Raw genomic sequence first — 12,999 nt, forward strand, 5'->3', positions numbered from 1 at the left:
CCCCTGGCAACAATTTTTTTCGGCAACACACTCTTAGAGTACTCAAGTTCCTTGGCTAGTGACTGTATCTCATGAGTCTGCTGTACAACAGAGCGCTCATCAGTCATCTTGTAGTCATAAGATTGCTTCATGACGTACAACCCGCTGTTGGCGTCCGAGGCACCAAACTTGGCCTCGAGCGCAACCCACATGTCCTTGCCATTTTCAAACAACATATACGAATCCACAATGGAATCATCAAGAACACTCAAAAGGGCGCCTTTAAAGAGAGTATCGATCTTCTCAAAAGCTTCCAGCTGTGCTGGATTAAGATCATCCTCAGGCTTGCCCTTAGTGGCGTCATAGCGGCACATGATCTGAAACTAGTAGACTGCTCTCGTGCGCCACCTCTTATATTGCACCCCCTTAAAGACAGGCGGCTTCAAATGCGCAGCAAAACCACTCGGTGTAAATTGCATATTATCAGATTTTTGGATTGTTGAAAATATGAGCAAATTACTACGAGATTTAATCAGAATAAACAGAAGATAAATCGTAACAGCAGCAGCAGAGATTAAACAAATCATGCGAACTAGCATAGTAGATGAACAAATCACATCTAGGGCACATATTAGAAACATGAATTCTACCACGATCTCGAACAAGAAGGATAGAATCACATACGGTGCAGCAGGAGCAGCACCGCCGGCGTTGATGTTGTCGCCCATGTCGTTGAGGATGAGGTTGCCGAGGTCGGGGAAGAAATCGTCGTTGGCGAAGTCGTCGCTGGCAGCAGTTGTGCGAGTGCGCTCCTCAAAAACCGGATCGTCCCTCTCCCGTACAGGATCACGAGAGGCGGGGTTCCGGAGGCCTGCTGTCCCTTCTCGCGGTGCACGCTGGAAGGAGGGATGGAGAAGACTTGCGTGGCGGGCAATGCTCTGGAACGGTGGTGCGAAACCATACGATGCGGGGATGGCTAGGGTAGACGTCTGCCTGACTATATAATGCGGGCTGGGTAGGTCATGGAGAAATCCCAGTAACAGCCCCACGATCCAAAAGGATGAGTAATTAACGCGTCCATTAATTATTAATTAATGACTTATTAATTATTCCGGAGCAGCAAAAATATAGAATACATGCATAGCTCTGTCCTCGGCTCGCCTCATTCCCGCAACCCGTGGTGTGGCATGGCGAGGCGAGCGAGGAGGAGCGCGCGTGTAGGTCTCCTCTTCTCATGCTCATACAAGTGGTAGAAGAGCTCACCTTATAAAAATGTGCAACTCTCTCTCAACTTATGGGGTGGGACTAAACTTTAGTCTCACTCACCCCACTCGTATGTATGCATGAATGAGCCAAGAGAATTTTAGAATTTTAGTTAGGCTTTGGGCCAAAAGCCACTAGGAAATTCCAACATGGGATACCGGAGAAGTCCGTGTGCCGGTTCCGATGCGTGTCAAAGGAGTGGCACGCCCTCATGCATCTCCAACCCCGCCTTCGTCAATGCGCACAATTCCCACACTGATTCCTCATGGTGGCCTCCTTTTTCCGCCGGGGCCTACAACTGGTCGATATGAACGACAACGTTGTGAGGGTGATCAGTGACACACGTTGGTTATGGAGTCCCATGTCCATGAGTCCCGATGACTTTGTATGTGTCACAGGCTGTCGTCGGGGTGATGATTTTATCGCCGGGATGATTGACCTTGCCACCATGAAGGTGCGCATCACCCGCTTGGAAGGTAACAAAGGTTGGGGTTTTGGCCGTGCCGTCCCGTCTGGCGCGTATAAGATGGTGCGCTTTCTAGACCATACTAATTGTGAGGTTATCACAATATGGGATGGTGATGGGTGGAGACGGAGGAAACACATCCATTGCATTACAAAGGCCACAGGCTTGACAACTGCGCTGCACGGTCAATGGCATGTTATACTTCTTGGCGAATGAGAGACAGAACATGCATGATGTACTTTGCTTTGACCTCGAGAGTGAGGAGTGGAAGAATAATATCAAAGGCCCACCAAATGTGGCCATCTTGTGTCATGGTATCACCTTAGGCGAGCTCAATGGGGCTCTGTGCATGGCTGAACCAAAAAATTGGAGAAGCAACCATGGATGTACGAACATATGGCTCCCGACCAACTCTAATAATAGTATCTGGGTCAAGGCATATACGATACCTTTGGAGCCATCCACACTGTCGGATTATTGGTGGGTGATACCTTTGAGGGTGTTAGATGATCATGATGGTTCCAAACTGCTCTTCTACTACAGTGCTGGTTGTGTAGGAATATAGTTAGAAAGACTGCCGGTACTACAAATCCATGACCCCCATGATGGGACATGCATGGATGTAACAGAGAAACTGCTCGATGACCAAGGCCACGCCGTCGGCCTTTGCAACTTGCGGTTGGCGCGTTCTGCCTCGGCAAAGGTCCAACGGCCAATATCCTCTGAGGCATTTCTTTTGCAGAATTATGCACTATATATAGGAGTGAACAAATGTCTCTATACTGACCCAGTCCATGTACTGGCCAACAGAGGCGGCGTCCGTGGACATCGTTCTCCTCCTTGTAGGCTCCGTTATGGTGCTCCCACTCCTTTCGTGCCACTCCGGATGAAAACTTGATCTTCGGGGTCAGACGGTGGCAGGTACGTATGGTCGTATCCTTCCTGAATGCACCGTCTTGGAGTCCTCGCTCCGGCCATGTCCGTCTCACTACTCCCTGGTGGGTTGCTTTTCTTGGTGGTAGTCTTCGTCAGTCTAAGCGGTTCTTCTTTGCTTATCATTAGGTTGCTTGGCTGTGGTTGGAGTGGTGTTTCGGTGTGCCTGGTACCTTTGTATCTCGTCTTGAGTGTGTGTGTTGAGTGTGGTGGTGGAGTGCGTCTGTATCTTCTTATTCAAATGTTTTTTAGGGGAAGGCCTTCATGGCTGCTTTATTAACTCATAATAAACTTACATCATTTGACAAAGCATTCAGAATGAAAAAGGGAGATGTATCCGACCACACCGTCGGTGGATTACCCATCCCAAAGCTAGCTAGCTCATGAGCAACCATGTTCGACTCTCTACTACAATGTTCGATAATGACCTTCCCGAAATCTTTAAGCAAATTACGGCAATCCTCAAGAATTGGTGCAGCCACCAAAGCATACCCTTCATTCATCCTCAAAGCATCCATGACGATCGAGCTATCAGATTGGACCATAATGCTATCACACCCAAGACCGCGTATGAACATGATACCTTGGTGCATTGCCTCGGCCTCAGCTGCCACTACATCAGCCACATGAGACATTTGAGTTACTGCAGCTGCTATAAATCCGCCATTATGGTCCCTCACCACCATTCCACAAGGGCCCGAGTGATCTTCTTCAAAGAACGAGGCATCTACATCTAGTACTTGCATCCCTGACAGTGGTTTCTTACAAGCATTTTGACGAGGCATTGGATTGGTTTTCCCGACCGCTCGAACAAAGTTCAAAGATAGGGCCTGGATGGCCATAGTTGTGCGGACCGGATCTTGGACTTGTTCCCCTCTGACTAACTCCCTTCGCTGCCACCAAAGGTGCCAGCTAGTAGAGGCTATGGCTCCAGGTATATCAATAATATCCATATACTTCCGTTGAAACCCGTCGTCGCACAGAAGAGACTCCATCACCCTCGCACCTGACCTGTCAATTGGAATCGCCTCATCTATGACACTTTGCAAGCCCAACTCAGACCATATCAACCTAGCACGGGAACATGTGAAGAGCGCATGCTTAATATGTTCCGCCCCTTGCTGACAAATAGGGCACTGCCCACTCGTGGGAATATGCCTGTTGGCTAGTGTAGACTTAAAAGGGATGGTGTTATGCAAGCATCTCCCTATGAAGATTTTGACTTTCCCCGGTAGCTTTAACTTCCACAGCCTCTTCCAAACCAGATGATCCGGTGTACTCGACTGTCTAGCCTAACCACCAACTTTCGGACCATATTGATCTTCCCATTCTTTGTAATAGCCAGAGCGAACGTTGTATACTCCATTCTTTGTAAAGTGCCATGCAACATCATCCTCCAAACTATGATGGGATAGAGGGATTTTAATATACGGTCCACATCTATTCTCCAAAAATTTATCTCTGATAATTTGCTCTTCCCAGTCACCTGATATAGGATCTATCAAGTCGCTCACATGTGATAATAGACAGTTACCTCGTCGTGTTAAAACTTTCCTCGTTGGGCTGTTTGGTATCCAACAATCCTCCCATATGTCAATGTTTGTGCCGTCTCTGACTCTCCAGATGCTTCCTTTTTTGAAAGTTTGTATGCCTGCAAATATGCTCTGCCAAACAAAGGAAGAACCCTTCTTTACGTGCAATTAAGGATATCGCCTGTAGGGTAGTATCTTGCACGCATCACTCTTGCACATAACGAGTCATAGTTCTCAATTAACCTCCAGCATTACTTTGCTAATAGTGCAAGATTTTTTTTAGATGAATAGTGCAAGATTGAAAGCATGGAATATCTCTAAATCCCATTCCACCTTTTTCTTTCGGGACACACATCTTCCACCAAGCGACCCAATGCACTTTGCGTTGATCATCCTCATCACCCCACCAGTACTTCGACATTGCATCGGTGATCCCTTTGCAATTTTTTTTCGGGAATTTGAAAACACTCATCGCATGAGTTGGGATGGCTTGGGCCCCTGCTTTTATTAACACCTCTTTGCCGCCAAATGATAAGGTACGCCTTCCATCCATTAATCAATTTCTGAATTCTCTCAATAAGGTGCAGAAAACAGTCAGTGCAGTCTACACCTATCATAGATGGCAGTCCCAAGTATTTCTTCGATAACGATTCAGTCATAATATCTAATACTTGACATACCTCGGCTTTGACTTCCACATTAGTATTAGGACTGAAGAAAATTGAGGCCTTCTTTGGTTCATAGGATAGGAATTTTATAGGAATAGGAAAATCATAGGAAGTGAGATGACATGCATGTCAATTCCTATAGAGAAAGAGATGCCATTTGGTGCATAGGATATGATTTTTTTTCATTGAGTCTAGGCTAATGTTTTTTCCCTCCAAAACGTGAAGGATTGATTCCTATCCTACATAGGAATAGGAATCCATTCCTACAAACCAAAGGGCTTCAAAGGAATTTTTCCTTTGCAAATCCTATCCTATAGAATTCCTACAAAAATCCTACAAACCAAAGGAGGCCTGAGGGTTTAGCCACACTCACCATTTGCCCTGAAGCAGAACAATAATCATCCAAGATACTCCTTAGTGAGTGTGCATTTGCATAATCAGCCCTCATCAAGATTAAGGAGTCGTCCGCAAATAACAAGTGTGATATTTTAGGGGAGTCTCTACAGACCTAAACCCCCAAGAGCCTGCCTTGTGATTCTTCATGTTCAATTAAAGTTGAAAGGCCCTCTGCGCACAGTAAAAAGTGGTAGGGGATAGGGGACTCCCCTGCCTGATCCCTCTGGTGGGTTTGGAAGGATTAGTCTCATTTGAATTAAACCTCACCATATATTCAACAGAGGTCACACAAGCCATATGATCAAATCAATTCATTTTTCTGCAAACCCAAGCTTGCCCAAAATACGGTGCAACCAATGCTTCGTTCATATAGTCCGAAACTCTAGCTTTAACTTTATTCAAAACATCCATGTTTGGGTGTACAACTTCAGAAGTAAACAACGACTTAAAATAATCCGAAATTAAATTTCCCATGGAGTCTACACCTTCCTTCCATACGCCATCATCTCCAAGAAGTTTCCGGATCTGGTTTCTCCTTCTTCTGGCCGTCGCAAAATTGTTAAAGAAGTTTGTGTTCCGATCCCCATACTTCATCCAGTTGGCACGCCTCCGCTGTACCCAATAGATTTCCTCCTTTTCCAGAGTTTCTTCAATGAGAATCAAAAGTTCTTGTTGCCGATCTGTCGCCTCATCAGTAAGGGCCCCCGACTGCAACCTTTCAAGCTCCGTCTTAAGTTTCTTCAGGCGGCGTTGTGGTGCACACAACACCGTCCGATCCCATGAATGCAGCTCTCTGTGGACTGCCGCTGCTCGCGCCGCAAACGAGTCCTCCTCACGCGTGTTTTCCCAAGCCTCAGTTACCCGCTGCGTAACATCATTTTCCTGCAGCCATCTTGCCTCAAAGCGACGACTTCCATCAGGTGGCCGTTGGACAACACTACTATCGCCTTCCAAGACCAGGACCAAAGGTCTATGGTCTGATTTAGAGTGCTCAGCATTGGTGATGGTTGCATCCGGAAGTAGTGAATGGAACTCGCCATTACACACACCTCTGTCTAACCTTTCCCTCAGTCTCCTCCTTCTCCATGTAAATATTTCACCCTTATATCCCATGCCCTCCAATCGGCAGTCCACTAGCGCATCTCTGAAATTTTGCATCATTTGACTTGGGCGTGGAGCCCCTCCTTTCTTCTCATGGGAATATAGAATTTCATTAAAGTCACCAATGACCACCCAAGGGCCATTCATCTGTGGCCTAAGAGATCTCATATACTTCCAGGATAGATATTTGTCTTCCCACTTGGACTCGCCATAAAACCCAATCAATCTCTACATAGCTTCCCCCGGGCCATTCAAATGTTATGGTGATTGTTGCTTTATATATATAATAAAGCGCAGGGAAATCCTTTTTTTTGGGTTAGCTTGTGCATACCAAATCTAGATTTGAGAAGCAAGACCGACCCACCGCAGCACGAGATATTTCTCATTCCGGCGGCCGGTGGCGGTGCCACGCACGCAGCTAGCGCGCGCGCACGCTGGCACGCACCGCGCAGTCGATCGAAGAAAATTGATGACAAAACATGCATGCCCCCACCTCCCAAACCCGGCCGGTGCGCCAAAGCCCAAAGGAACCGAGACAAAGTGACGGCGCCCACACTCTCCGGCCACACGTCGTTCTCGGGAACACGTAATGTAGGGGGCCGGCCGGGGAGGGAGAAAGCTCGATCCATCCACCGGCCATGAAATCGACCGAGAATCTAACAGCCGCGGCGGCCAAATCATGGTTTAGCTTTGGCTTTGGGGCGCGTGCAATGCCCTTTTGGCGCTCGCTTGGCATGTGCGGGTGACAAGCCGCTGAAAGAGAGAGCCGCTTTTGCTGCCGATCGTGCCTGCGATTGGTCGCTTGAATTAACTAGTGATCGCGCTTTCGTTAATTTTGAGTAGACGATCGATCGAGAGATGCAGACAAGCCTTTCAGGGCTGGCGGATTGCAATGGGTACGACGGAAGAAGCAGAGCAGCACAGGCACACATGCACATGCACGGCGCCTTCCTCCGTCGACGCGACGGGCCGTCGATCTTTCTCGGATCGAAAAGCTCCCCATGCCCATGTGCTCGCACACAACTACTGTCTCGTCAGTTAATCAAGTCCTGCTATAAACACCACATCAACAGTTAAGCTTCTCATCTACTCCCTCTATCCCGTGTTATAAGACGTTTTTTTATACTTCCCTAATGTTAGATATTCTATGTAAGTGTCAAAAAATGTCTTATATCATGAGACAGAGGTACTCATCTATTTATGTGAGCTCGAATGAATAGTAAATCCTGGTCTGCATGAAATGTATGTTGTATTGAAAGAATCCTTGGAAGAAAACGAAAGTACTAACCAGACGATACACAACAGCCGAACACTGGACGATGCTTGATCTAGCCGCTGGCTTCCACTTTGTCCGACGCATGCACGGTTGGATCAGTGCGATCGTGCACAAATCGGCTGAACAACGTCGTGTGTATAGCAGCACTCGGAAGAAAAACAGTCCTGCTGCGTGGAAGATGAAACGTACGGAAAGCAGAAGCTTTTCGAAGGAAAATTGTACGAAGGGAGGACACTCGCCAGCTGATCCGCACCGAAGCATGGACGCCCGGCCGGCCGTCACGAGTCGGCAAAGCTGACCTCGCACGGCGAGCGAGTACCGAAAACGAAAGGGAAATACAGGACTATGTCTACGCCAATCTGAAATATGTGTACCATTTTTCACTATTTCTGACATACACGTTCTATACCTTGGATCTGAGGATTAAAACCAACTCTATACCATTTTGAACACTTATTCTGTACTACACGAGCATATGGATCCATGTGACAAGTGGCAATATTTTTACAGCCCGTAAAAGACAGCAGGGGAAAAGGCGAGGAGATGAAAGATTTGGCCTACATTTCAGCTAGCTTTGCGAAATGTTTCGTTTGGTAAGAACAGCTGCACAGTGTACTGTGTCTGTGTGCCGCTCCCGCCCAACCCGAAATGCATGCATTATTTATGCGGCTCCTCGTAGGGGCAGGGCAAGCAGGACAAAAGGCAGGGACCGCTACATAGATGCGGCCAAGGTGAACCTTAGTGGCGAAGGCTTCCCAATGAAAAGCTTCCTGGATTAGCAGCTAGCTTAACTATCGAGATTCCCTTGATTAAGTCGAGAGTGGCAATGATCGATGGCGGATTAGCCGCCGCAATCCCTATATTTTGATCATTTCAAGAGAGGGTGCTTAGGTCAGAGGGTGTTTTTCGAGTAAGAAAAACAGACGATCTCGCAGATCTAAAAGGATGGACTACTACTCTACTATGAGTAGTGAAATTGTAAGAACGTCTTGCTAAATTGCACATTTCCATGACTGCAATTTGTAGCTCATTAACATACACTTTCAGTTGAGTGAAATTTATGGAATCGTCGAGCAGGTAGAAAATATGCATGCATGTAAATTACTACTACCTCTGTTAACTAATATAAAATATTTTAGATCATTAAAATAGTAATCTAAAATGTCTTATATTAGTTTTCAGAGGGAGTACTACACAACACAAATTTAGGCTATTACTCCCTCCATCCCAAAATAAGTGTCTTAGTACAAAGTTGAGTACTAAGACACTTATTTTGGGATGAAGGGAGTAGCAAATAACGCAAAAGATAATTATGGACTGAAGCCATCTGCATGATCCGTGCTGCCGAATAAGCACGTCTGCTGATGCAACTCACGATCATTCAATTAGGACGCCAGAATGATAAGAATTAATATCTGTATATCCCCATCTTTATCTATAAAGAGAGGCGAAAGTCTGTTTCAAGATATCCGGTCTTTGGATAACAGAGGCATATGTCGAATCTACAATGCCAATCAAAGGGAAGGGGGCAACCTCAAATCTGGCACACAGTTGGCAAGTTGCAACGCCAGAAGCAAATAATTGTCTTAGCATAACCTCAAAAGAAGCAAACCCAACTCTCTCATGGACTACAACTGTGGCGCATGAGCAAGATGTACAGTATGTAGCTTGGAGGCATGCAACCTACAGTCCTACACTCAGGACCATGCACGACACAAGACATCCATTGGTGTTTCTGTTGCTTTTCTATGCCCGTGCATGATGTCCATCATCTTTTTCGCTGCTACTTTGGCTTTAATCACCAGCCTTTGTTGTTACTGGTTACCTTTCCGCTGCGCAGCCCCACTCATTTGCTTATGTTTCTTCGGTGCTCGTGATAATTCTTAGCTAACGCTCATGCCGTGCATGTGATGCTGAAGCTTCCTGGAAGCAGCCTTCAACATAGATAATGTATTAATGTAATCACCTTAGTGATAACTCATTAGCAGCTGAGCTCGCCACCCCCTATATATACCCATGGAGCCCTAGGAACCAAACTCCATGCCAAAACACACAGCTCACACACATAGCCGCCATTAGCAACAATCGCAAGCAACTCCATTACCTAGCTAGATTCATCTTGAGTTCTTGACCGAGTTGCGTCTGCCGTCATCCATCTGGGGATCGATCTTCAAGATGAAGAAAGCGTCCAGGTTCCTGAAGCAGCTGTTCTCGGCCATCGTGGCGGCGGTGAGGGAGAGGTCCGCGGCGACGCGCGCCAGGACGAGCGCCGCGCGGACGCGGTTCGTCTTCTTCGGCATCCTCCGCAACAAGCAGCTCCTGAGGAACGCCATCAACAGCAAGATCCACGCGATCGTGGGGGGCGGCAGCGGCAGTGGCCAGCACCTTGTTGCGGCGAGCGGCGGCGGCAGGACGGTCGCCGTGCTGGAGAAGCTGCCGAGCTTCGTCGCGGATCAGGGGAGGAGGGCCGCCGTGCTGCTCAACAGCCTGCCGAGCTTCGCCATGGGCCGGGACGGCGGCAGCGACTCGCCGCTGGTCGGCGGCGGCGAGGAGCAGAAAGAGGAGGGCGACGAGGGCGTGGCGAAGCAGCTGCAGCTGGCGAGCGCGCCGGTGGGCGGGTCGGTGATCGATCTGGCCCGCGGCGCGGCGGAGCGGGGCGGCGCGGAGTTCAGGCTGGAGGACGAGATAGACCACGTCGCCGACGTGTTCATCAGGAGGTTCCACGACCAGATGAAGCTGCAGAAGCTCGAGTCGTTCAAGAGGTTCTGTGAGATGCTCGAGAGAAACTAATTAACGGAAACATCAGGCGGAATAATCACCGCGACGTTGATCGGTGCAGTGCATTCCATGGTTGTGGTTGAATCGATATAATTAGTCTCTATGATTAAGGCAGAGGTTTATCAATCAAAGTAACCTCTGAAGCACTTGAAAAATAACTGGCGCGTACTGTCGCTTCCAAATCTGAACCTTTGATTTGCAATCTGACGTACCCAAGCCGGCCGTGAGCAGCAGTTATAAACTTTATAATCTAAAACGTACTGTAAATTCTACTCCTGGTCTTTTTTCTAATCTTAACTGAAGAGTAAAAAGCAGTGGACGTACCCAAGCCGACCGTGAGCAGCAGTCATAATAGCAAGAAAAGATAACACTGATTACAGCCATATACAATAGTCTCTGCTCGTGCTGTGATCTGCTGCTGCTACTGCTCCTACTACTACATTATCATCATCGTTGAAAACTCTGTAATTAAACACTGATCAGCAATCAGATCTATGGATTAGCTCAATCATGGTAGATGTTCTACCATAAGATTACTATTTTTCAGATTTTTGGTACTTAATAAATAATACGACAATAATTTGCAAGTTTTGTCATTCAGAAATTCAGACTGATCCCTGTGACGACAGAACCAGACAAACTCTGTTGTGCTCCCCACTCAAAATTTATAATTTTAACATAGGAGAAATGAGAGATATGATTTCTCCTAATCATGTAGGGACATGTTTTTTTTTTTTTGCAAAAAGGGGGATAACATGTAGGGACATGTGGAAGTATCATTCCTAATAGAATAATCTGAGACACGTGTAGGACAAGTAATCACACAAGCACAAGTACAACACTGAGATTTGTTAACGAGGTTCGTCAACATGGATACATCCCGAGGCATAATTACAGGCGCTCCTCCGGATATACTGAATCACATAGTACAACTGATGATAAGCTCGCCAAAGCCATCAAACAGGTCTCCCACCACCCACCGCGGCGGGTTTGGCTACCCCTGTCACGGACGTCCGGATAGTCCCTCTCGTGATCCCTGTTTAGCCTATCAGCTTATGTCTAATCTATTTGGCTACCCCGCGGTGCCCTTATATAATATGCCCGGATTACACTTGTTCCACTCAAACACCTATCCCTTCGCTAATTACAAGTCTAATTGTAGCCTAACTCATACACACAATATTTGACACATATTTTAACGCTGCACATGACAATAATTAAATCAACATTAAATAGTACTAAATAGATCCAATAACAACATTTAAGTTCAACCATGCACTTATTGATATAGTTAAACAAAGTAGGCAAAATAACAAATGAATGTACAAGTTCAAATAAATAGAGGTGGTAATAACATGAGATCTTCCATGCATGCCAACTAGCTAACTAGACTTTTCGGTGGGCGGACTCAGGGTCATAGTCTGGAGTAACTGAACCATCGTGGCTGCCAGCAGGCCTGTAGTAGACCATGATCTTGCCACGATCATAGTCGAGGTAGAACGTGGCTCTCTCCCCAGCTTCCATCTTGTAAGCAGTTGCAAAGGCTCTCCAACCAGGGCAACCGAAATAGGTACGGTTTGGCTCGTTGGTGACAAGACAATTGAATTGTTGGGTTGTCGGCATCTTCATGAAGATGCAGTGGAATGTGATGGTGGCATCAAGTGGAACTCGAAACTTCTCTAAGAAGTCACGCCATGCCCCGTAAGGGATGACCTGAGCAAAATTGAAAGAAATAAATAGCTAACTAGACAATTTTGGGCACAACCGTATACGTTATATGAAACTCAATCAGAACATGTTCAACTAAAACATACCGTCTTTGGTTCTGCTGTTCCAGCTCAGGGGACTTTTAATCCGGGACGGAGGTAATAGATGTTAAGGAGCTTGAGAGAAAGTCGTTAGATAAAATTCGGAGACATTGAAAATGTTTCGGAGAAAAATGGAAAAAATGAAAGCCAAAAAAGTTTCAGAATGCATCCAAAAATATTAGGAGGGTTCTGAAAATGTTTGGGGACCTCCAAATTTTTTCTGAAACGTGCTTGACTTGGACCAAATGAGATAGACCCACATGGGCAAAAGAGTGCATTGGGGGCCAGGGGGTTGGGGACATGCGGGCATCGGGCTTTGTGGGCAGCCCCCCCCTCCAATATGTCATGTGGCAACTTTTGGTGAAGGGGCCCCTCTTTGAGGGCAACTTTTGGTGAGAGGGCCCTTTGGGGCTACCTCCTTCCATGCAATCCCTCCCCTTCTCCATCTATAAATAGAGGAGGGTAGACACCATTTGACGTGCAATTTCCTGCTCTCTCTCTCTCTCTCTCTCTCTCTCTCTCTCTCTTCATGAAAGTCTGTTTTGCCGCAAGGCTGCTCCACCCCTCCCTAGTCTCCAGCGACGATTAGTTCTGGACAACAAAGCACTGTCAGATTGATGACATAGTATGCATGCAACCCGGTAGAGAGATCGTCATTTTGATCTTTATTCGAGGGAGAAAATTCTTACAGTTGGGAGGTTATACATTGTAACGCCCCGAGACCGATGTGCCAGGTGTCTTCCAGTTATTCGTTGTCGCTGCCATGTCATTTGCTTGCGTGTTGCATTTTATCATGTCA

At 46.8% G+C, this 12,999-nt stretch overlaps 1 protein-coding gene across 1 annotated transcript; it reads left to right on the top strand.

Moving 5' to 3' along the window:
- Window positions 1-9,633: 9,633 nt before the first annotated feature.
- On the top strand, window positions 9,634-10,576 carry LOC125520913 (uncharacterized). The gene has a single exon (XM_048685954.2). The coding sequence runs from the start codon at window positions 9,790-9,792 to the stop codon at window positions 10,402-10,404; it is 615 nt and encodes a 204-aa protein (XP_048541911.1). The 5' UTR covers window positions 9,634-9,789; the 3' UTR covers window positions 10,405-10,576.
- The last annotated feature ends 2,423 nt before the right edge of the window (window positions 10,577-12,999 follow it).

The sequence above is a fragment of the Triticum urartu genome, chromosome 7A, assembly GCF_056163025.1.
Source record: "Triticum urartu cultivar PI428250 chromosome 7A, HENAU_Tu73, whole genome shotgun sequence".
Classification (NCBI taxonomy): Eukaryota; Viridiplantae; Streptophyta; class Magnoliopsida; order Poales; family Poaceae; genus Triticum; species Triticum urartu.